This window comes from Coturnix japonica, chromosome 19 (assembly GCF_054131305.1).
Source record: "Coturnix japonica strain WE chromosome 19, WE-NBRP24, whole genome shotgun sequence".
Lineage (NCBI taxonomy): Eukaryota > Metazoa > Chordata > Aves > Galliformes > Phasianidae > Coturnix > Coturnix japonica.
Genome location: NC_140681.1, coordinates 9,741,912 through 9,765,681, shown reverse-complemented (window position 1 = coordinate 9,765,681; position 23,770 = coordinate 9,741,912). Strand labels below are relative to the sequence as shown.

At 45.6% G+C, this 23,770-nt stretch overlaps 1 protein-coding gene across 2 annotated transcripts in view; it reads left to right on the top strand.

Moving 5' to 3' along the window:
- The window catches only part of NKAIN4 (sodium/potassium transporting ATPase interacting 4), a 43,489-nt gene that overhangs the window by 5,082 nt on the left and 14,637 nt on the right, over positions 1–23,770 (top strand). For both annotated transcript variants that reach the window (XR_014935986.1, XM_015881606.3), the window contains exons 2-4: positions 16,418–16,555; positions 17,053–17,133; positions 23,349–23,546. Coding sequence is in view for 1 of the 2 variants with exons in the window: in XM_015881606.3 (XP_015737092.1) it covers positions 16,418–16,555; positions 17,053–17,133; positions 23,349–23,546 (417 nt within the window). In the remaining variant the exon portion in view is untranslated. The remainder of the gene's footprint in view (positions 1–16,417; positions 16,556–17,052; positions 17,134–23,348; positions 23,547–23,770) is intronic.

Below are 23,770 nucleotides of genomic sequence, written 5' to 3'. Positions count from 1 at the left end.
GGCTGGGGTGCAAAATGGAGCTCTTCCAAGAATCTGCTCCAGGGGCCCTCAAGTAGGAACTCTTGGAGAATAAGCTGGATAACAAAGGCCAGATTGTGATCACTTTTCCTCCAGGAAAACCCTGGAATAGCCCATTGCTTTTCCAGCATTTAAGAAAACGCATATCATCTAGCAAGGTCTAAGTGCCCCAGCTGTAGCTTTCCCTTCTCCCATTAACACAGCATTGAGTTTGAGGTCAGTGCAATCAAACCTTTCTGATCTCACATCCTTATGCTTGTGGTGTTCCCTCTGTATTGGCTGGAGTAGATGTCATGAGCGGACCTGACTGCACAGGTTGTGTCTGTAGTGAGCTTTGGTTGAAAGACACTTTTCAACTAAGTGGAAACATTTTTTATCTTAAAGGCAGTGCATTGTTTTTCCATTCTCCATCTCTAGAGGGTAAAAAAAAAGGACAGTTCTGGCCAAAAAATGAACATTTTCTGGCATTCAGCAATGTTTGCTGGAAATGACGGGGGCTTTATTGTGCCAAACCCCAAATATTTTGGACTTTTCAGAAGTGTTTTCAAGCTTCTGTCAAAAAGTTGAAGGGTTTCAGTAGGAAGGAGTTTGGGTTTTGGTGGGTTTTTTGTTTTGATTTGGTTTGGTTTTGTGTCCTGGCTGTTTTCGTCTTCCAAATATCTCTGATGTCTTCGTGTTGGGAGTTTTGAAGTCATTCCTAAACACTAAGGGGAAACTGTTCGCAAAGAAAGCACAGGCTGTGGTGTTGCTCAGTCCTGTTGAACTTATTTGTTATCTCCTTGTAGGCCAATGCTTTTTGGTGTTTTTGTCGTTGGAGGAAGCTCAATGAGTAACACCATGCAGAGCTGCCAATCCAAGATATTTCACAATCATTCCAAAACTGAATTATGATTTTGAGATCCCAAAATAAGAACAAGTAAATTCTGCTTTGCTTGTTCATTGAGCTCTGATGAGGTCAGACTCTCACTTCATCTTCTTTGCCATGGATAACTGTACGGATTACAATAGCAAGGATTAAGAGTAGTAACAAGTAGGGAAATAGTAATGGTAAAATAGTAAAAGGAAAGTGGGTATTAACAGTTGGGATGGGAAAGACTGGTGTCTCAGCAAGGACTCTGCTTCTCACTGCTGTGTCCGAACGGCATTTCATGTTGCACATAGAGAAGTCAATGGTGATGTTGCACTGGTGTGGGTTAGCAGACTTCTGAAAACCCTCGTAAAGCAAAGTGTGGCATCTTTGTTTCACTTCATGTTCCACGTTTCACAGGCTGGAGGGAAGCGAGCAGCAGTTCTATGCTGGGGTAAGATTAGTCGATCCTCCCTTGACTTTGCTGTAGCTCATTAGCATCAACAGCCTTTTCCAAGGAGTGCTTTTTGCTCTCATTTCCACAAGGACTTAATTGCCGTTTTTCTGGTGTCTGTGGCTGGTTCTCAGAGCAGCTGCTTCTGTGTCAGGATGTTAGGCAGAAATATGTTGTTTATCAGGGAAGTTCTCGTCCCAGATTTTCTCTCAAAGGTGAGGATTCATGGAAATTAGGAGAGCGGCTTTTCTAATTCCCTTTCCCCCTTCATCCTGGATGCTGTTTGGACCAATCTCACTTTAGTAATTGAGGTGTCAGATTCCCTGACACCTTTCGGCTGAAAGGATGATGGTGTGGAAGCGGTGACCTCCGCTGCCATCTGCCACAGCTTAATGAAAATATACTGTGGGAATCAAGGCAACAGCTTGCCTTCGTCACCTGCTCGGAGGAGGCAGACATCAGGAGTCGCAATGCCAGCTTTCTTTGCCACCTCTCAGTGACTGGCCAGCCCAGCAGGCAGCTTCCCACCTGCTCTCCAATCTCAGGCCAGCAAAATACCTGCTTTCTTCCCTTTTTTACCTTCTCTGGTTCTTCCAACTGATGCTCAAAACTCTAGAGATCCAGGATCACCAATGTATTTTCTCTGTGCCGATGCATCAAGCACACAGTTATCCACACCAGCCCTGGCTGGTCGAAGCATAGGAGCACAAACTGCCACCCTGTCACAGCAGCACAGCAGTGGGATGGGAGAGCTGAATTTGCGTGGGATCCAGCCTCTGTGCCTTGTGTATCTCAGAGGAGATGAGTACACATCAAGGCCTGCAAAGAAAGGATGCTGTTGTGCCACCCCTGAGCAATACGGGATGCTGCTGACCTAAAGGAGGTGGGTCAGAATGAGCAAGTGAACAGTCACATGCTGCCCTTCTTTACTGAGCAACCTGACCAAAGTCATGAGAGAACAAGAACTGGATGCTACTGAGGGAAGTTTGGGTAAAGATCTTCAGAGATAAATATACTTAATAAAAAATGAATCCTGGTGAGACCTTTTTGGGAAATAGGGACCTCTCCCTTGTCTGTGGTGACCCTGCCAACAACCTTGGACTCATTAAAGTGTCTTGTGCTGCACTGTGTTTTCCAAGAGCTGTTCTCTGGAGATAGTTCATCTGTAAGCACCGTTCCAGCTGAATGGGGAAGGTGAGATGGAGGACACTAAAGAAGGGGATGGGGTATTTTATTACCCATGCAGAACATACAAAATATTGAGTGTAGCCTTGCATGGTCTGCTCTGTATGCTGCGATCAGCCACCATGGATAAACAGCCTTGACACAATTAACAGTTTGTCACTGCCTGTCTCCAGCTTTGCCTGAAAACTATCTCTGTAGTAACCAGTGCTTAATCTTAGTACCAGGAAGGTTAACTTGGAGATCAAGAGGGATGTAAACCATGGTCATAATCATTTTTGTTCATACTTGTGATGTTTGGACATTATTCTTACAGTAGTACCACAAGAGCATCGCTCCTCTTCTTTGTGTCGAGTGCATATCGTGTTGCATTCCAAGATCTATGAGCAAAGCTTTCTGATATGTGAGGTTCAGCAGATAGATGGTCTTTCTGTGTAGCGGGGTCTCTCTATTGCTGCTGTGGCCCAGGTGCTCAGGAGCACTTAGCTCCTTGCTATGGAGTGTGGGAGCCTCCTTGGCCCTCTTCAAAGATTCTGTACCCTTGATGCTCCATTAAGAGGCAAATAGTCCCATATCTGTGAAAGCTTCAAGGCCAAATGCTCAAAGACAAAGATGATGGCTATTGCACCTTGCAGAACCCCGAACACCCTTGAGGTTCTGGGCCAAGTGACCCAGGGCCCTGTGCTACACTCACAGCACTTCCCTAAAGGGCTGCGAAGAGAATGGCCAAATCTCTGGCCAGATATGAAGGCTCTGTGCATTGAGATAGCTTGCACAAATATCTGAGCTACTGGCTACTCACCCAAATCAAGCTTGGTTCCTAATTTCCCATGGCTCCTGGTAATCCGTTAGCAGCAGATTTCCATGTGCAAGACGAGAATGGGCTCTGACAGGCGGCTGGCATCCGCACCTCCAGCAGACAACGCGCTTCTTGTGATATCATTGTGGGAAAGGCAATACACCTGCTTATAGTGTATATGTACAGAATTAAGGGAGAAATCTGATTATCCTAATTACTCAAAAATGCAAAATATGTGCAGAATACAGTGTGGTTAATTAGCACAGGAGACTGCTGGCTGTACGGCAGGGTGCTGGAAGAAGTGTAATGGGAGCTCTGCTCTGTGCACCGAGCGTATGGAGAAAAGGGAGCATGGGGCTTTGGAGATGTGATTTTCAGTTTTAAAGCAAATTACGAAGCTGGGAAAGGGCAATTTTTTTCCTCAGTGTGCGCCACTTTTTTAAGATTCTGGGTCTTCAAATTTCCCATCTCATTATTCAGAGAGGAAACATTCAAAGGAAGGAAGGACGGGTCTGCCTCACTGTGCAAACAGCTGCTTTGCCATGCACAGCACCTCCTCAGATGCATCTTTTCTGTGCCCGCTTTACTCTGCATTCGTGCTGATGCCAACAGGTTCTCATATGCTCTCAGAAGCCTGAGGAGAAAGTGATGGTAGTTGGTTCTGTGAGTGGTGCTGCTTCATTTGCAATACATGGACACATTTTCACCATGGAAATGAATGATGAAAGAAGTCTTTTGGCTCCAAATCTGGCTGCTTTTCCCAGAGGCACAGAGGAAGTCAGGTAGCTTCTAGGCAGGGATGCTGAGTATGTCTCATGTTGTCTAGATTCAGAGAACTGGGCTTGTTCCTCCAGCCCCATGCTGGACATGCAGCCACCAAGAGCAGCAGGACATGGCCCAGGAGGGCCATTTACCTTGAATTCCTTACTCAGCCAGACTGCCATCTACCACAAGCTTTTCTAGAAAGGTTATCTTTATTGCTCTTAGGTCACTGGCCATATCTAATGTGCTCAGGATAAATGCTGTTGTCAGTCTAAACCAACGCAAGCTGGGAGGTCAGCTATGAGATGTTATAGGAGGGTTTGAGCTTCCAGGGCTGCCACTGAAACAGCTTAAAACTGAGTTGTGTGACAGCCCAGGGGAACAGACAGGGCGATATAAAAACTCTACCACGGCTTCAGACAATAAAGACTGTGTCTCCTTTTTGATGAATAATGGCTCTTTGTTTTATTCCTTAGATGACAGGGCAGTTACAACTGCTGAGAACCATTTCAGTGCTAAATATATAGCTGTGTAATAAAGGATCTGCAGTCTATGAACTGGGGCTGAATGGCTACTTGAGTGAATCATTTAAAGTATGATGAATTTCTGAAGCAGCTCATAGTGATGGGAGGTGGAGAGGCAGTAAACTCCTCTGCAGATTGCTTACCCAAAGGATGCTTTCCTCACTCAAGACGTAACCCAGGTTTCATATCTGCCAAGTTTTTGTCTCACGGTGGCTCCCACGGGCACACAAAGTTCATCACTGAGATTTTGGACACTAACCTACTAACAACAGGAGGTTCGGATGGAGTCCCACTGTTTGGTGGCAGTGCACTGTGCAGATCTCTAGCAGAAATCCTGGAAAAACAATGCTGGCAAACGAAGTGGGAATGGGAATGCAGCAGCAAATCCTTCATTCAGCTGTAACCCAGAGCTGGAGCTCATCAGAGACAGTGATAGCCTAAAGTTGCTATGCCAAGGAGTATAATGCTGCTTCTTGCACCTACAGTGCTTTCACACTGATAGAAGAGGCGATGCATGGATTCTGTTACCACTTTAAACAGTGGATTTCACCTCCAAATCTTGCCAGATTAAACTTCCTTGAAACAACTTAACGTAGCAACAAGGATTTGAATTTCCATAACATGGATTAGCACTTTTCTATTTTAGCTAATCCTTGAAGGCAGAACTGCAAGCAAGAAGAGTGAGCAAACTGATTGGAAAGTTTGGAGCAAAGGCAACCCAAGGATGGGAGTGTTCCAGGACTGGGAAATCATCTTGCACCCCAAAGGGAGCAATACTGGGAGTGAGAAGGCAGGGCCAAGTGTGGATGAAGCTTTTGTAGCAGATGTTAATGGAGGGCAAGTCTTTGTCCCCTTTGGAGACAAGTGCTCATGAGTGCTCTGCCTCTGAGCTGCTGCCCCATGGGTCAAGGCTCAGCCCCTGCAAAGCCACCAGACTGCATTGCTGAGATACAGCTGACTTGTTGGTTTTGAGGTTTGTTGCAAAAGAACCAAGCTGCCAAAGTCAGATCTATTGGCTGGTGTCTGATTTAAAAGGAGAGGGGGAAAAAAAACAGCAGAGAAGAGAGAGAGAAAAAAAAGAGGAGGAAAAAAAAAGAGATGGAAAAGAGAAATGCAGCTTGTCTGTTGAATAAACCATGAGGCATTGAGGAGCGGGCAGCCAGCGGGGTTGGGGCAGGAGCCCCGGGGAGCATTGCAGAGAGAAGGGGATGCGGACATCAGCCGGGAAACAAGGGGGGGAGGGCAGGGAGCCGCTGTGCAACGCGCTCAGAAACTTAATTGGGGAACGGGCTGGTGGGAGGCCAAAGGATGTGTGCTATGAAACTGGGCTGGAAGTCCAAACAAATTGGGTAGCACAACAGAAGAGATAAATTGTGCTCATGAAATAAACAATGGCTGAGTGACACTGTATAAACAGTTGCATATAATAACGGCGCTGTTTGTCTCAGCTGTCCTAATTGGGAGGCTGGGCGGCATCTGATGAAAACTCTGCGTTGCACATTTTCCACTTCTAATGAGGAAGATCCCCTCCTCCTAACGAAACCCTCCCCCAGCCCTATTTAGCGGCACTGAAAGACCTGGTTTCATTCCACTTTCCCACAGCAAACTCATCCTGGCAGGAGCTGCATTAGGGAGGACAAGTAGAAAATGATAATAAATCGAGGACTTGCTCTTATTTCACCTTGTGACAAATCTATCCAGTGGGTGACTCAGGAAGGGTGATAAGAGTATGGATGGGGCTGCTGCTTTCCTTTTGACGCTTGGTCATGTGGAAAATAACCCCATTCGAGCCCTCACTCAAAAGGGCTTTGCTTTTAAAATAATGCTTTTTAAAAGGCACTGAATCCTTATTTACACTGTTGGAAAGCCAGCAGCTCGCCTCCATCAAAGTGAATGTCATGGGTCTCATTTTATCATCTGCTTAGGCTGAAATGCAAAAAACAAAAGGAACACTGCACAGAAAGTAATGCATTTGATACCATTAATACACATGAAAGAACTTGTTAAGTCTTGGGGACGGTTTTTTTTAACACAATACTGTATTACCAGTAAATCTTTGATAAGGACCCTTCGTGTTATCAAACCCCTCTCCAGTATAGCACAGCTGACATCTACAGGAGCATGTGGTGGTGTGGGGATGGGGAGCAGCAGAACACTGTGGGCTCCCTGACGTCCACCCAGCTTTGTGCTTTGAACCCAACCATCTCCACCCTGTAGTGTAGCAGGGAGGTGCTCTTACCCTTTCTCAGCCACCCAGAGCAGATCCTGCTCCCCAAGCTGCTCAACTACCATAGAGAAAAGCTGCACTTCAGCATCACTTCAACCAGACGTGCCAAAGCTTCACCATCTCCACTGCACATCGTTCTCACTTGGTTCATCTATTTGACCCATTTATATCTCTCTCTTCTCTGCCTTTTGTTGACTTAAGAAAAAGAGACCTGGATCTCTGCTGGGGTCATAGCTGGGGAGGAGACCCAAGAACTGTACTTTGCAGCCCTAAGGAGGTCATTGGAGCTGCATGTGTTACCTGCAGTCATGAAAGAGATGAATCAGTTATAAGCAGGGTTGATTATCATTCGGTGAAGCAATGGGACAATGAAAGTCAGTAGTGATGGATTCGTTTTCCTGCCACTCTGTAGCCGGGAGGTTGTTTGTGGGGACTGTGGTTATTGGAAAAGTCCCGAGGTACCCCAGAAGCTTTGGGCAGTCCCTGTTTGTAACAGAACAGTTGTTACCCTGCCTGTTTCAACTTAAAACCCCTCCTGACAAAAGCATTGTACTGAAACCAGAAGCTGGACCGTTAAACGCTTTCATTTCCAAAATATTCTTTCTTCTTCCCAGTGTTTTCCCATCTGGTGCTTGGATGGAAGTTTACAAGTGTGTTCTGTTGGGGGACAGCGGTCAGGATTTCTTTACCGATATTTATTTTTCAGCTGCAAAAAATGACAACTTTTTCAAACACAGTTTTACATGGAGAATTTCACTCGTGGCCCTTTTTCAACCAGCATAAGCACTTCTTCACATTAGGGCGGTTTTTTGGCAGAGCACGAACAACAGAGTGTTACTAGTGATGATTACAGCTCAGCTGTCGCAGTATGAGTGATTTTACACTGATGATAGCGTGCATGAAATGCAAGCAAATCACTTGGCCGGGTTGTGGCCGCACTCCTAAAATACTCCAGCTTCTAATTTGCCTGTAAACTTTCTGCATATTGCCATGACGTGCAGAAGGAAAAGTCTCCTGAGTCAGTTTCAATACATTAACCAAATACTTCTGCAGTATTAGCTCATCTGCTCTGTTCTGACTTCCCAGCTGTTTATGAGGCTGAAGTGATGTCCTCCGACCACAAAGGGCAAGGGGAGATTAATAGCTGGGGAAAGAAACAGAGGGGAGTCTGGCAGCAAACTGACTCAGCATCCTTTGCTGGGTGTTGATGGGATCTGCTCTGGGTGCTTCGCCCTGTGACAGGGCTGAACCTGGGGGAAGCAGGCATGGAATTGGGGTGACTGCTCTGCTCTGTGAGTGTGACAGTGGATGGGGAGGAGAAGGGGCACGGAAAGGTTCCTAACCTGAAATGCCACCTTTGGTAATCACTATGGGCACGCAGGCATCCAATAAAAGCCCTGTTACAATGATGGTACCATTCCTGCTGGTGCATTAATGTGAAATATTAAAGAAGAATTTTACAAATACAACCTAAATCTCCAACTATCCTCTGTGCAAAATGAGGGCATTATTTCTAATTTCACTATATAGGGGGGAACAGAAGGTTAACACCTCTACCAGACAACTCTAATGGAGGTAAGCCAAGCCAAGGAGTTGTATTTAGGAACATACTAGTTTGTGCTGGCTGGAGTGGGAGCCAGGCTGAGTGCTGGTGCACCCATATGCAGCCTCTGCATTGTGCCCATGGGCTCTTCTCCCCGACTCATTTGGTCTTACAGGGATCTCCAGCACAGGACTGCACACTGTGCCTCATGTTAGCTCCAGTGCTCACCAAAATGAGGGCTTCTGCCTGTCTCGAGGAGCTGCTGCTCGTGCTATTACAGCAGGGCAAAAAGCACCATATGTAGCTGCTGGCAGGTGGAATGGGAAAGCTGTAACATCACAGGGAATCCATTCCTTTTGGCTTCACATGTTGTCTTTCCCTGTGCCTACAACTTCACAGCTTGGCTGGAGTGCTAAGAGGGCTTCTCTGCATCCCGGTGAGGGAGATAAAATCTTCATTGCCACTTTGCTTTCCATGAGAAACTATAATACTCTATGTAAAGGGTCCGTTTGCACTGTAATTACTGGTAGAAGTTGCTGAGTGGCCGTGCTGTCTCCCCGCCTGCTGCAGGATGATTACAAATGGGCTTTTCTTCTCAGAGCAAAGTTGCAGCTAGACCGTGGCAGCTCCCAATTTCCTAGATTATTAATAATAACAATATCATTTTCTTTCTCCCGTGTTTCTCACAAGCCCTGCACTTTCCTTTTAATGAATCCTCTTCTCCTGCTGCAGACTCTGCAGTGACACCAGCCTGATTTGTAATGTAAATAGGCAGCCCAGTGTAAAGGCGACCTGCGAGAGCACCACAGGGCTCTAATTATAATTTTCATTAAACCCCTTCTGTTTATGAATATCCAAGCAATCTGGCATTGCAGCAGGAGAAAGAGGAAATTAAAGCAACGCTACCACTTATCTCCAGTGTCAGAGAGGGAGGGAGCCAGCTGTTGAGTATAGACTAAACCAGGGCCCTGCACTTTCCTGCGGACAAAGTTCTGAAGAATTATTCCTGCTCTGACATCCTTCCCCTCCTGAGCTTTGCCCAAGCTGCAGAGCTAGGATGTGATTTTCCTATAGAGGCTCTGGGCAGTGCAAGTGCCGTACACGTGATCCAGCCATGACCTAATTAAGGGGCTCAGCTGCTCCAGCTCCCACTGCTGTGTGCAGTGAGGAGCCGTGGAAAGCAGCTCCCTGGGTGAGAAAAACAGCTCCAGGATGTCCCAGAGAGGCCCTTTTCTTACTCCCAGGCCACTGTTAGGCCTCTGTGAGGAGCAGGAGCAAAAAGTTCATGTCCTGTGCAGCCTACATGTCTCATTCCCAGCTGGCACCAGTTCCATGGAGCTGAAGGTGGGAGATGCTCTCTGTGCCATAATCAGCCTCCGTCCTGCGTGCACATGACAGAAGAACTGAGCTTGCATACTTTGAGCCTGAAGCAAGAGTTTCTTCCTCCATTGGGAAACTGTCAGTAGAATATTTGACAATTGAACGATGGGGTAACCAGATGGAAAATAAAATAGCAGTTTCCAATAAATGTGTAAAAGGTAACAAGGATAGCAGTGATGCTGTGTAAACTGTCCAGCTTCTATCTTGTGAGCTATACACGCTGTGAATCTTGATCCATCCCCTGGTGCTCGTGCTCTTTTCTTCCAGCAGCAAGATGCAAGAACAAGGTGCAACCCAGCTATTTTAGCTGAGCAGACCATGCGTAAGACAGGAGTTAAAGGGTCAGTCCCTATAGCCAACAACTGCCCTGCATCCCTGCCATGAGAACAAACCCAAACTTAGTGCAGCCTCCCTGGCGGAGCAGAGGCAGAGATCACGTAATATAATGCCTCATTGGTAGGAAATAAATCTATTACAAAATTAAATTCTTGCTGATCTCCTGCACTGCTCTGCCTCACGGCCTTTCGAGTGTTTAGAGGGCTTCATAAATGGTAGTGGATCTCCCAAGGGAGATGGATGGTGAGTTATTGGCACAACTTCAATATACTCCACTTAACAGTGAAATTTCTGCTACTGGTGGGAGAAGGTTCCCCCGCATTGAGGCTCTCTGCAAGCCCAGTGTTGTTGGTAGGAGGTGGATGGGGCAGAGCTGTGAGTCCTCCAGCATGAAGGGAAGGCCAGAGCCTGGGCTGAGGCTGTGCCATACATGGCATCTCACTGAGGAGAGTATCAGGCACTTGTTGAAGAAACTCATTATCTTTGTGTCTATTGCTATCAGTCATCTCACTGTTGTTCCTGTGTCCCATCTTTCCATTGCAAGGCTGCAGAGCCAACAGAGAGCTATGACACAGAGGGAGGAGAAAACTTGGGGGCAGAGACATTGTGGGCACAACTGATTAATTTAATTATGTTTGGGAAACTTAGGTTTGAATGTTGATGTAGGTTACTAGTAGAACAAGTTCCTCGTTCTTGTCAGAGTGCTTTTTTTTGCCTGGATCACAAAGGTACCTGCTTATTAATTTAGCCTGGCTGCTGATCTCGGCAATCAGCAATCACAGCAGTGTGCAGGACTCAGATGCTATCAGGAGAAACAAGCAGGAGAGAAGGGAGCAGAGCAGCTTAAGTCTCTGATGCTGCTGTTGTCAGGCTAAACCCTGCAGTGAGATGTGGTCCTGAAAAACAGAACGGGCCTGAAGCAGAACACCAATTTAGGAGCATTTGGGGAACACAGGGCAATAATTTCACTGAGAAAAGTTCTTCCTAGGAAGCAGTCTTCTTCCTGGGAGCTGTATTCTGAACACCATTCAGAAAGTCAGTGCTGGACATCCTGTTTTCTCCTCTGAATGTTAAGTTCAAGAGCCACTCACCTGTACTCCCAGCTGCCCTATTCACAGCCCTGTGCTGTGCTGTACCTGGGGATGTGCCCTTTGGTAGGGCACCATGAACTGTAGGGTGATGGGAAGCCCCAGTCATCCATCCAAAGCTGGATTCTAAGCACAAGCCAAGAATACCTCAGTGCCAGTCTCATCCCTTGTGTTTATTGAGGATCGTGCCTTTCCTGGAATGCTAAGCAGCATTCAGGCATGTGGGACTGAATAATTACATATCTTTGCAGCCAGGATGTTTGTGAAAGGCATCGGCGACAGAAAGCACAGCAATCAAGGTCAGAACAGTGACATTCCTGAGAGCATTGGTGCCAGCTCTCAGAATGGGAGAATCCAGAGCAGAAATGTGCCAGGGCAGGGGAGGTGAGGATGCAGATCTGCACTGTGCAGCAGCAGGATGCTGACAAGAGGTTGTGCTGACCCATGCTGGTGGGGCTAAGCCTGCCCATGCTCTGTGCAGGACCCGATCCTCAGCTGTGGCATGGAGCAGTGCAGTGCAAGCTCCTCCAGCAGCCTTGTCTTCAGAAGCATTTGTGTCCCCAGCCCTAGGAGCAACCAGTTTGTTTCTGGAAAACAAATGACTTAAGGCTATAAGGTCTGCTACTGGAGGCCTCCCTGAGGTCTGTGTGAATAGAAGGGTTTTAAACAGCTCCTGGGGAAGGAGCACACCAAGCCAAGCAGAGAATGGGGCGTATTGTATCCAGTGGCCAGAAGGACCAAACGCATCTGAGAGACAAAGTGACAACCAGAGACCTCCTGTGCAATTAGTCTCTTGACCTCTGTGATTCAGGAAGGGGATGCTGGGAAGGGAGCTGTGGATCACAAGGCCCCAAGGAAGGTTTCCTTGACAACACTTACTGAAGAAAAATGAGGTTTCATGAATGCAGCGTGCATTAGCACGTGAGATGCTGACTTTAGAAGAGGCAAGGACGCGGCACCCAGCAAACAAGCCCGTTGGATGGGGGGGATGTGAAGCAGCCGCTCAGTGAATTGCTCTTTTTCAGACAAACTTAATTAAACAGCTATTAAGACCATTAATATTTATTTAGGAATGCAGTCGCTGTGGTAAAAGCAAGCTTACCATTTAACTCGATAATTTTTCTACCCATGAAAGCAGACAAGTGCGTAGCATTGCCAAACTTAAGCTGTTCTGGGAGAACAAACAGAAGAATGAAGAAAAAAATATATACTTGTGTTCAAAACCTAAATAGATAGATTTTAAAATGAGACATCTGAGGCTTTCTTAATTCCTTCCTGCTGTTTCAGCTAACTGCACTCAAACACTCATCTGTCTATGATGTCTCACAGGGATAGTAGTGCTGTGACTTTGCCCTGAACTCAAGCCATCAACCAAAATACCGCAGGAAATCAATGCCATTTTTTCCTCAAGAAAAGGCCCGTGACCTTTTTCAGTGAAACTCTTGGCCGCCCTGATAGTGTTTGCACAGCAGACAAACAACGAGCATCTCCTTCAAAGCCAGTTGGCAGGAAGTCAAAAGCTGAATCAACTGATGAGGACTGAGCCAGGCAGCTTGAATGTTGCAGGGTATGGTGGGACCCACGGGAGCAGCTTGGGGGCTCTTGCAGTTCAGGTAGGTGGGAAAGTAAATACAGGGCTTACGTCACATATTTTGCTCGTGTCCAAGCTGTAGGTGCACACATGGAGATCAGCTGAGTATGGATAGCTGTGAGTTGTTAGTCCGCATCCCTTCAACCTCAACATTGTGCAGGTACAGGGGAATCAGGCTGGGCTCCCCAGTGTGACAGGAGCAACAGAAGATGTGACTATTGGGATCCAAAAGATCAGGAGAATTTAAACAAGCCACCCCCAGCCCATGTGAATAGTTCAGTGTGTCCTGCTGGCATCAGCATCTGCCAGTGACACTGCCCTGCCAGACCCATCCCAAACCGGGGTGGAGGTTCAGCCCTCCAATGAGCTATGCCACATTTTGAGAAGACCATGAGCACATGGTAGTTCACAGAGCCTTTATCAGTGTGTAAGCTATAAACTCTGCCTTCTCTCCATTCTTATCTTTACCAGCTGTATCAGTGAAGGGCAGCCCAGCAGAAAGCTTCAGCTCGTTTTGTTTGCCTGGCTAACGAGCGCTTCTCATGCTCATTTGCTGTTTCATTTGCACTTGGATCAGCAGAAATGGGGTTTATTTCAGGAGAAGGAAACCTGCCACAACCATTCAGATTTTAGTACAGCAACAAATCATTTAACTCAAGGAGTGAAAGGTAAAAGTGTTCTATGGTCTAGAGAAGCAAAAAGAGCAGAAGAAATACTATTTTTAATAAGAGCAGTCATAAAGAAGAAGAAATTGTTCTCCCTGATGGAAAGGTCCTGTCATTTTTGAATGGGTGGAAACCTGTGCCACAATCTGTGAAATTTCTCTTTACAACCAATACCTCTAGACTATAATAGGGTTTCTCAATAGAATAACATGAATCATCCATTGTAAAGAATGCCACAGCAAAGATATGGCATTTCCTCCATTCACCGAGAGGGACTGCAGAGAAGCTCAGTGTGAGAGTGCAGATCTGTTGGCACACATGGGCAGGGGCAGAGCTGGCCCTGCCATTGCTGCTGAACTGCAGGCACCAGACAGGAAGGGTATGACTGCATTCCTTACCTCTGTTGTGCTGTTACTAAGCCCAGATCCAGGCCAGCTTAGTGAAACATCAACCCTGTGTACTGGCAGATCTCAGCGGCATTTAACGGGTATGCTTTGCACACAGAACTGGAATGTAATGAGTGAAACGGTTGTTTCATCTATAGCAAATATTTTCTTAATTAGCCTGGACTCCTAGGGAGACACGGACCAGCTCAGTGTAACTTCAGACTGCATTTCTAGCAGCTGGATTGCAGCACAGCCTAACCACCTGCATGTCCACAATCCAGTCCTAGAGATTCATCATCAGCATTTGAATTTTCCATCAATGCCTGTCCTACACAACACTGCTTCTGTTCATATAAATGAGGAAACACCTTGTCTGAGTGCTCACATCATTTAGAATCATACCGACTGCTCCCGCTCCCCAAAGCTAACGTCCATTGGGAAAAATGAAGAGTGGCCAAAGGCAAGTGGCCCCTCCATGAGCTGTGCAAAGGTGGTTTAGATCGCAGCTCCTGCAAGAACTCTTGTTAACCTGTGGTCATGAGAACCATCATCTTCAGGATGGCTGGTTACTGTTCAGTTCAAGACCCAACGGTGTCCCAGGTCAAAACGAGGAACCATCAAGATGCCAAAGGGCGAGCTTTCCCCTTTTACACAGTCTGATGAGATTTATGAGAAGAAAATACATCTCTAGACATGGATGCCCTGATTTTTGAGTGCTAATGTAGACAGTGCCTATCTTTATCCCCACTGGGGGCCTGAAGGCAGGAGGCGAAGCTGAGCATCACAGGGCATTATCTGTGCAGAACACACACCCGCTGGTCCCCTCGGCTCAGTGACACGTAGCCATGCCATCTCTGTGCAACACATGCTCTAACGCTAATGGGACTCACAAAGCCAATTAAATGCCTGATTGGATGAAGTGGTCACAGTCATATGACCCACTGTCAGCCAGTCAGGATTCAAGATTTCCAAATATCGTTAAGTTATGTGCGTTAATCCCCTCCTACAAGATTAAGTATTTAACCTCTCACTGCTGCTTCTGATGAGATACAGAAAATCTCCCTGCTGGGGGGACCAGGCACAGCAGTAACATGAGCTGTCCTTGCCCTGTGCTGGCCTGGAGGTGGTACATGGCCACAATGTACATCTCATGGCATCTTCCTGCTGCTTCAAATTGATCTGAACTGCTTCAAAGGGAAAACGAACTCATTTGCAGATGAGACAGATTATGAGGCTGGCACTGTTCCCTCCTGGTTTCTCCATACCCCTTTACTGGTGAAGAGATGCCAATGAGGAAAGCTGCTTACTGATTGATCTCCCTCACCCAGGCCCAATATGGATTTCTTTGAAACAGAGATTTTTGTTGAACTTCTAAGATAATGTTGACAATTGTGATATCTTTCCAGCCCAAAAAGGGATGTGATGATAATTTCCCTGCTGATTTGAGAAGGAGATGCCCATCTGATAAATGTGGTTTCCTTCCTCATGCAGTGGGTTGGAGACCTGTGACCATCATGTTCAGAAGTCATTACAGAAGTCCCAGTGCTTGGCTCCTGGCTTCCACTTTAAAGCCAAACCAGGAAAAGATGTCACATATGATTACACATAGCAGATAAGGATCATCCAACTCTTAACGTCTAATTAGTAGTTAAATTGACTATCAGTGGTCAAATGTAATGATTTATTTAGGTGAAAATAAATATGAAAAGTCATAATGTAATTGCAACATGCTACTCTGATAATTAAACACTTTGAAATCTTATAAGAAAAGGTGCTCTTTGAAATCTGAAGCAAAAAAGCTCAGGAATCCTTTTGCCCCCTACACTCACTGTTTCACCCATAGGCATAGCATTTAAAGGTGGTGGGGATGTTAAGGCTAGCATGCAACTGGATGCTGGTTTTGCTTTTACAACTGCTTGCATAACACAGTGGTTCAGAACCAGATAAGCAGTTTCTTGCCTAATACACAAACAATATGTTATAGATGAAAAGCACATCTTAATGTAAGTAAGCTTGAAAATAAGACCCAGCACCTCAGTGCTAATGGAGTTTTACTTCTAGAACACAGTACTAGCCTTGAACCAGGTTACTGGGGCTGAAAAGCCAATGTGTTTGCAGAATTTCTTTGCTGGATGGCAGGATTTTCTGCTGGGGGAAGGCAGAGGGGGGAGTTTTCTCCTCCCTCTCACCTTGATGGATGTGTGCTGCAGAGCAGAAATCTGAGAGGTGTCAGGAATGATGGAGTGATGCTGAAAGCTCTGATAAATGAGTTCTTGAAAGTCCTGTTGCAGCTGTTTAAGGTGTTACTGTCTCACTGCCAGGGCTGCCTCCCCATTGCAAAGTGCACAGAATAGAGGACATGCCCCCACTTAGGCACTGCAGCTCATGGTCCACATTAGCTCAGTCACAAGAGGGAAAGGGAGGGGTGTGAAGAAGAAAGGGGATGTAGATACATGTCTTGTGCTACTGAATTGGTTCATAGGCAGTAAATTGCTTTGGGATGGGAGTAATGACTTCAGCTGCTGCGGTGATTTGCTCAGGGAGCGAGTCAAAACCTTGAGAATGAACATTGTGAGTCCTGAAACTGTAACTCTTCTTTTTTTTCTCCCTTCCAGCTTGCTGCATTAGAGAGGCAAGTGTTTGATTTCCTGGGATACCAGTGGGCCCCCATCCTAGCCAACTTCCTCCACATCATCATTGTTATCCTTGGCCTGTTTGGCACCATTCAGTACAGACCTCGCTACATAGTGGTGGTAAGTAATATCCGCTTTGTTCCGAGCCTTTCCTCTGGTGGGACACAGCAAGTGATGAGGAACCGTGTAAAGCCCTTGGGAAATGAGGCATGAGCACTGCAAACATTTATAGCAGGAGGTGCCTGGCTGTGCTAAAGAACACATTGTTCGGTGTTGTGCATTTCTGCTGTACTTGCTCCAAACTTGGAAGATTTCGGACGTTTATTGCTTGTACACATGAAACAAAGATGCTACTCAACAAAGAGGGAGAAATAGATGTTGGACAAACACATTAAAGGGGCTCTTCCACTCCCTCCAATGCTCTGCCCCTTTGCCTCTAATTAGGTAGAGGACCTTCTGCATATGAGAAACAGAAGAAGAGAAAAAGATGATGGTGCTGACTCAAGTGCATTTAACTGCACCCAGATGGAATACATATATATGTATATACATATAAGCTGATTCTGGTGACTTCCTCATGTTTATTGCTCCTCTCTCTCCCTCCTGTTCTCTTTTAGTATGCCATCTGGACTGCAGTTTGGGTCACCTGGAACATTTTCATCATCTGTTTTTACTTAGAAGTGGGAGGGCTCTCAAAGGTGAGTGTGAACTGCGTGAGTGCATGTCCAGGCTTTGCTGCAAAGAGAACAGAGCTTAGTAGTGAGATAAGGGAGAGAGGACTACCTGGGAACTAATCCTTGCTTTCTCGAATACTGAGAGGGTTGCTTTACTTGTGGTGGAGAATTAATGCTTATTGTACGGTAAAAATGGGGAGTTAAAAGTTCATCAAGAGCCCTTTGCTGGTCAGTGCAAGTGGTAACTGGAATAAGCCCAGTTGGCATATGGGATAAAGTGTCTTCGCTTTTTAAAGGTAAGGGCAAATCTGCCAGCAAAGCTATCCTGAGAGGAGATGGCATTTGAGGGCTAATTCCCAGCTGTGATGTAGAGGTGGCTGAGGAAGGCTGTGAACTAACTGGATTATAGCTGATCCCCTTGTGATCTGATAGCACCTGGGATGGGAGGTGTGTGAGGGGGAGAGGAAGGCACTGGGGAGCAATGAGTGTGCCCGCTTTCTTGAGGAGAGGTCTGGGGGGCTCAGTGTAGGCTCGCTTGGGCTAAGAACTTTGCTGGAACTCCTTCTCTGGTATCTCTTGATATCTTTTGCCTCCTACTGAACAGCAGGGATGGGTAGCTGTGCTGGATGCACTGGGCAAGGGGTCTGGTGTTGCACCTTCTGGGAACAAATAAAGGCACACAGGGAAGGATGATACATCTCCAAACACTGCCTTGGTTGTGTGGCTTCCGTGTCTTGATTCTTCCTTCTTAGTTACAGTGGCCTCTATCCAGGGGAGTTGTGAGTTACTGTCTCTTCAATGATAGCTCTTTAAAGGTGAAATGAGCTCAGTGTTGCTGCCTGCTTAACAAGGAATAAGTCAGAAATAATAAAAATGGGAGGCGAGCCCTAAGTTAAGCCTGGGCTGTGAGCAATGAATGCGAAGTGTTGCTGCAGCTTAGCGGACTAAGGGTGATTATGGGCTATGGGTTCACTTCAGAGCACTCTACATCTGGCCTGAATTCCCAGGTCATGCATCTAAGTTGCAGTCATAATTGGAACAGCATTTCATTTCTATTATTTTTAACAGGCCTACAGTAAGTTGTGAGTGACAGCACAAATCCTTTGCAGATAAGAACATGTAACTTCTTAATTCCTCAGTTAATCTCCATTTCCCCTCACAATTATCCATAGAAACTTTGAGAGAATTCTTGCCCAGAACAGCAATTACTCACGAACTGGAGGCTCAGCCTGAGATGATCTTCATCTTGGCTGTGGCCAATTAAAAAATAAAAAGATCTTATCTAACTGTTTTAAAGCTCCCTTAAGAGAGAAAATATTGGCTTGAATAAGTGCTCTGAGAGCTTCCCTGACAGCAGTGTTTGCTTCCAGCCAGCTGATTGTTTGTATTTACTAATCCCAACCTGCCCTACATCAGGTGAGGTGAGGCTGCTGTTCTGCAATTCAGGCAGCGTGAAAAACTCTGCTTTCCCTACCGCAGAGTGGCTTCACCTCGTAACCTTACTCTGCACTGTGGCTTGTTTCAGCAAAGCCAACACATAATGAACCTTTATTTGGCTTGTGGGATGATCGCCATGACTGGGAACTTCTGATAGATCTGGGTTGCAGCATGTGTTGTTACTGATGTGGTGGGCTTCTCTCTATGGCTGCAGTGAAAGCTTCACGCTGCTGGTTTAGTGGCAATGCTGGGGAAAATAAAAACAAAACCAAACGCTGTTTGTGGTAAAATGCTTCACAGCCTTTTCTCTATTCCTCCTGAGTTGTTTCATTTTAAAAGGCCCTAAGGATGGCTGTTCCAGCTCCCTCTGCTCAGTTTAGTGACTTGCTATCTGTTGCTACCCCATAACCATTAGTTATAACTACCTTTAAGGTTTGGGTTTTTGTTTTGTTTTTTTTTTAATTCAAAGGGAAGAAGTTCTTTCCTGCTACTTGAATCTATTTTCTATTTCCTGGAAGAATTCAACTGGCCTGAATTCTATTCTTTTAACCCTGTTATTTTTAATCTTGCCATCTTTTCATAGTAGCCATAAAGGAGTGCAGAGTATGACATGGGAAAACTTCATTAGGTGGACAGACACAAATAGGTCTGCACAGGTGTCTAAGAAAACACTTCCTTTGTTGCTGGGAAGGCCTCTAAGTGTGTCAGCATATGTCAGCTTTACTGGAAGTGCCTTGCCAGTGAGCAGGCAGGAGATGCAGCAGTCTGGATTTGAAAAGCTGCTTCTCAGCACCAGCAGTGAGATGGTGATATACCTCTGAGAGGCTCTTGGCAGCTCTCCCTCTGTCTCTGCTCAGAGTTCTGAGCACAGTTGGAGTATGTGGGGGAAATCTTGTCACTAGAAGTCCAGTACTGCTGCTTCATATCACTGTGTTTGGTGGGACTCCCGGATAGGCTGCTCTCCTGACTGCCGTTCTTCTGGTTTGTTCCTTTTAATCATCATTTTTCTTTTGGTCTACCTAGACATTGGAAGCTATCTGCTGAATACGTGGGCTGTGTCTGAAATAACATGCTACACTGCCTACTCAGTGCAAAGCACACTCTGCTGCAACACCCTGGTATGAGCTGTCTCTTCAAATTAATAATTAAAATCATGCTGGTAAGACATATGAGCATTGGTCTGTCCAGCTGCAGTGCTGATTGACTCCTCATCATGAACCTGAGAAGTGCTCAGAGAGGCTTGAGGAACTGCTATTGTGATTCCTTTGTCTCTTCCCCTTGGAATTATTCATCTTGTAAAGATAAAATATACATATATATATATATTCCCTCCCTTCTTTATATTCTTCCAAGTCTACATAATGTTTTGAGCTGAATTCAGAGCCATGGTGGTCTAAATCTCCTCCTGAAACAAGAGGAAAAAGGAAACCCTTGTGAACCAGATGATGGGAGCGGGGGGAGGTGATTTTTATTTTAGAGAATCTGGATGGCATCTCTGGGATGATTTTGTAACTGAATAAATCCTCAGAAGAGGATGGATGGATAAATGTTTGCATAGCTACAATTGCCCCTCAACTCCACCTCAGTTTAGACCATGGAAGCCTGAGCTTTGCCCTCCAGGTGCTGTGGCATTGTCAGCAAGCCTGCTGAGAACCCATGGAAGTGCTTCTCCATTGTCTCAGAATGATGAGGTTATTCAGCACACGTGATATTTCCAACTTAAAAGATGTAAATCTATTCTGCTGTCAATCTGTGGAAGCTCTCATACAGGGTTCACCTTGTTTCCTGAGCCATTCTAATGCTGCCTTGTCTGGTAATTAAGGAAATACTGGGGAGGGAATTCAGAAGGCTGTTAGCTGGATGTGAAACCATCTCTGATTAGTCCCTTAAAAAACTTTTTATAAAAAGCTTTCAGAAAAAAGAATATTTTAGAAGCAAGCTTACAAAACACAGCTGTCTTCCCTGAGTGTCAGAGCTAGGTGTGAGTTTCCCCATGGGAAACAGCGGGGTGAAGCTGGGAGCAGAAAACAGAGTCGGTAAAAGGTAGGCACTACAGTTTTAGTGCTGTCATCTTCCTTCTCACACTGATGGCAGATGGATAGCAACCAGGTGCTACGGCAGTTCAGAGAGAAATGTGATTTTTGGCTGGCCTTCAACACGCTCCTGGGAAGGAGCTTGTATCGCTCTTTGCTCGTATTTCTCTGGAGGCTGAAGGTTAAAGAGGAAGCGATAGCCCTTCAAATAGCATCCTGTCAAGAAACGAGGGGGAGTGTGGTTACACAGCTCATTCTCTCCCTACAGCAGGGCTTGCTCCCTTCTGGGACTCATTAGTATCTTTCAAGTCGCATGCCGTTTTTAAGAGTATTTCAGTGTGTTTAGACTTCAAATGCTTTACGGACAGGTTTGAGGAAACAGCTGTTTCCTAAATTTTTTTGTGATTGATCCTTTTCTCATGGTTTTAGTGTACCTTATTTTATAGTTTCATTTCTCTTCAACCATCTCCTCACAAATGAAGCTGGCAAATCACAGGAGACATCCTAGGGATGTTTTCCTCATCTCTTAGCAAGCACCGAACAGCAGAAGGTCAATTAACTGATTTCCTTGAATGCTCTTTTATTATGCCTCATTCATGCAGGTATCCTCCAAGGAGATCCATCCAGGGACACAAGCAAAGGAACCAGCCCTGCTTTGCTTGTTGAGCTCCTTTCATTTGCGCTGCCCTTGTGCCCTGCAGTGCTGCAGGCAGATGCATGTTCACAAAGGTGTCTGCACTGTGAACCTGGGGGCATGCACAACTCCAGTGTGCAATCAGTATTTGTGTTATATTTGTGAGGAGGATGGCTCACATGTGCAAACTGTTATACTTTCAGAATTCAAATGGGCTCCTTTTTTCCAATCTGCTCTTAACTGGAGTATAACAAGTTTTGGATGGAGCTGAAGTGTGACTGTAAGTGAAAAGTAGTGACTGCTTTTGAGGCTTTCAGGACCTACTGTCCTTCCACCTGTCTATCTTCAGCCTAGCGCTTGTTCCGCTTTTTCACGCTTAATTCACAAACAAGCTCTTTGCTTTTGCAACAGAGTTAAGCCAGAAAAAAAACCAACAAAAAACCTATAAGCACTGATGATATGGAGAATCAAGAAGAAAAACATGTTCCTTGTTTTTCCAAATGTGCAAGAATTCATCTGTGTCATGGTTTTGTAATGACAATCTGCAAGGAGTTGAGAATACCATGGGATGGGCTGCTAGGTGGGAAAATCTACGCATATCAGAACATGCAAAGTTGGAAGAGAAAGAGCAAGCTTTGCAGAAAAGCTGTGATTTGGTCTATAGGTCTATAGATGGGATCTCTGTGGACCACTGAAGAGCAATGCCCAGCTGGGGGAAAAGGCTGAAGTCATTTCTGCCAAAACTGTGAGAAGATAGAATAGGAAACTGTCTCTTGAAATGTAGATAGCACGGCACCTCCGCTGGGTGTTATCCTGGAGCTGCCAATCTCATTATTCCTCTCAGCCTTTAAAATGCAGACAGATCTCTTTACATTCCCAACTGTTAAATCTTCTCTATTGTCTTTCCTTTGCTATTCAGACTGCTTTTGCACTGGTGCCATACTTCATCTCCGTGCCCTCCTCCATCTACTGTAAAACACATCCCATCTGTTGTAGTGATTATGTTGGAAACTTGGCAGCTGTCTTCTCACTTAATTGTCCACATTTCTTAACATGTGCTTCCTGCAGCATATTTTAATAACAGCTCTGCAAACTGTTTTTGAGTATCTGTGTTGCAGTGGAGGGTTCCCACACAATGTGAGTACTGGGGCAGTTGGCTTCTATTCACGAGTCATCTGGATGCCACTCTCATTGTCTGCTCTTATAACTCAGGTTTGCCCCTGGCTACGAATGCAGACACATGAAAATGTATTTGCAGGCCTACCTGGCTGAGCTCCCTCTACTGTCAGCAGAGATGAGCTGTCTCTCCTGACGGTGATTCAGACAGGGGCATGGATTAGCTGTTCTGTCTGTTGTTCCAGCAGTGATGCTGGGCACCCAGCACTGTGCACTCATCTCTGCAGTGATGTGGTTGGTCTTTCCTGTGCCTCCCTGCTAGTTCCCAGTTTGTGTTTTTCCATCTGGAGGAGGGCTTTGCTGTGTCCTATAAGCTCAAAATCCCCGAACGCTCTTGGGCATAACAGCAGGTATCACTCTTTGCTTAAGAGTGTTGTCACTTTTAAATGAGCAAGCTGTTTGCATACACAGCTCCTGCACTACTCACAATGGCACTGGTTATCAAATTAGCAAAGATAAGTACAAAGCAAAGCCTGTTGAGTTGATAAGGAATTCCTGGGAAAGTGTTTGTCAGAAGCTGCAATCATCACTGTGAGGCCAGCTCAGCTGGGTAATCTGACCTGAGGCTGGCAGTGCATAAGGTCAACAGGAGAGGCAGAAATACCATATGTTAATAGTGTGGAAGGAAACTGGACAGTTGGAAATTGGTAGGGGAACTTGTTGGGTGGTTTAAAAGCCAAGACCACAGAAAGATCTGTTGAGTTTTGAAATTCACTCTGGGGGTATGAAGTTCATTTCCTTCTCTGAGTTGCTTCCAGTGCTCAGAAGAGCATACCCATAGCATGAGATCTATTCTTTTTATCAGGATACTTTTTAATAATGAATATAAGACCAATGCATTTTGATCTGCGATAGCATTTCTTGAGAGTGGGGATGTCAAAAAACTTTGTTTCCATTGATTTTAATACAGCATGTCAGATACTCTCAGAGTAAATGGAGATATCTTTGCAATTTTTCAGGACAGTGAGCTCTTGACATTTAACATCTCCCGGCACCAGTCGTGGTGGAGTGAAAACGGTCCTGGCTGTGTAAGGAAGGAAGCTTCAATGTCTGGCATCACAGGTCTGGATAGCCATTCCTATATCTCCGTGATAGGCTGTGCGCTGGAGTATCGGTACATTGAGGTCATGCACAGCTCCTTCCAGATCCTAATTGCGGTGAGTACAGTGCTGAGAGTGCCACAGGGCAGTGGTTATTGAGGAGATGCTGTTTTGTTTCCAGGTGCATGAGTGGCCTATACTTTCCACTGATTTTACATCATCTGATTGCAAAAGCCTCTGTAAATATTCTTCTCTCTTGTGAATAACATTACTACGAAGATTTGGAAACAAATAGGAGAAATATAATGAAGTTATGCATCACACAACCATCCAATAACAAA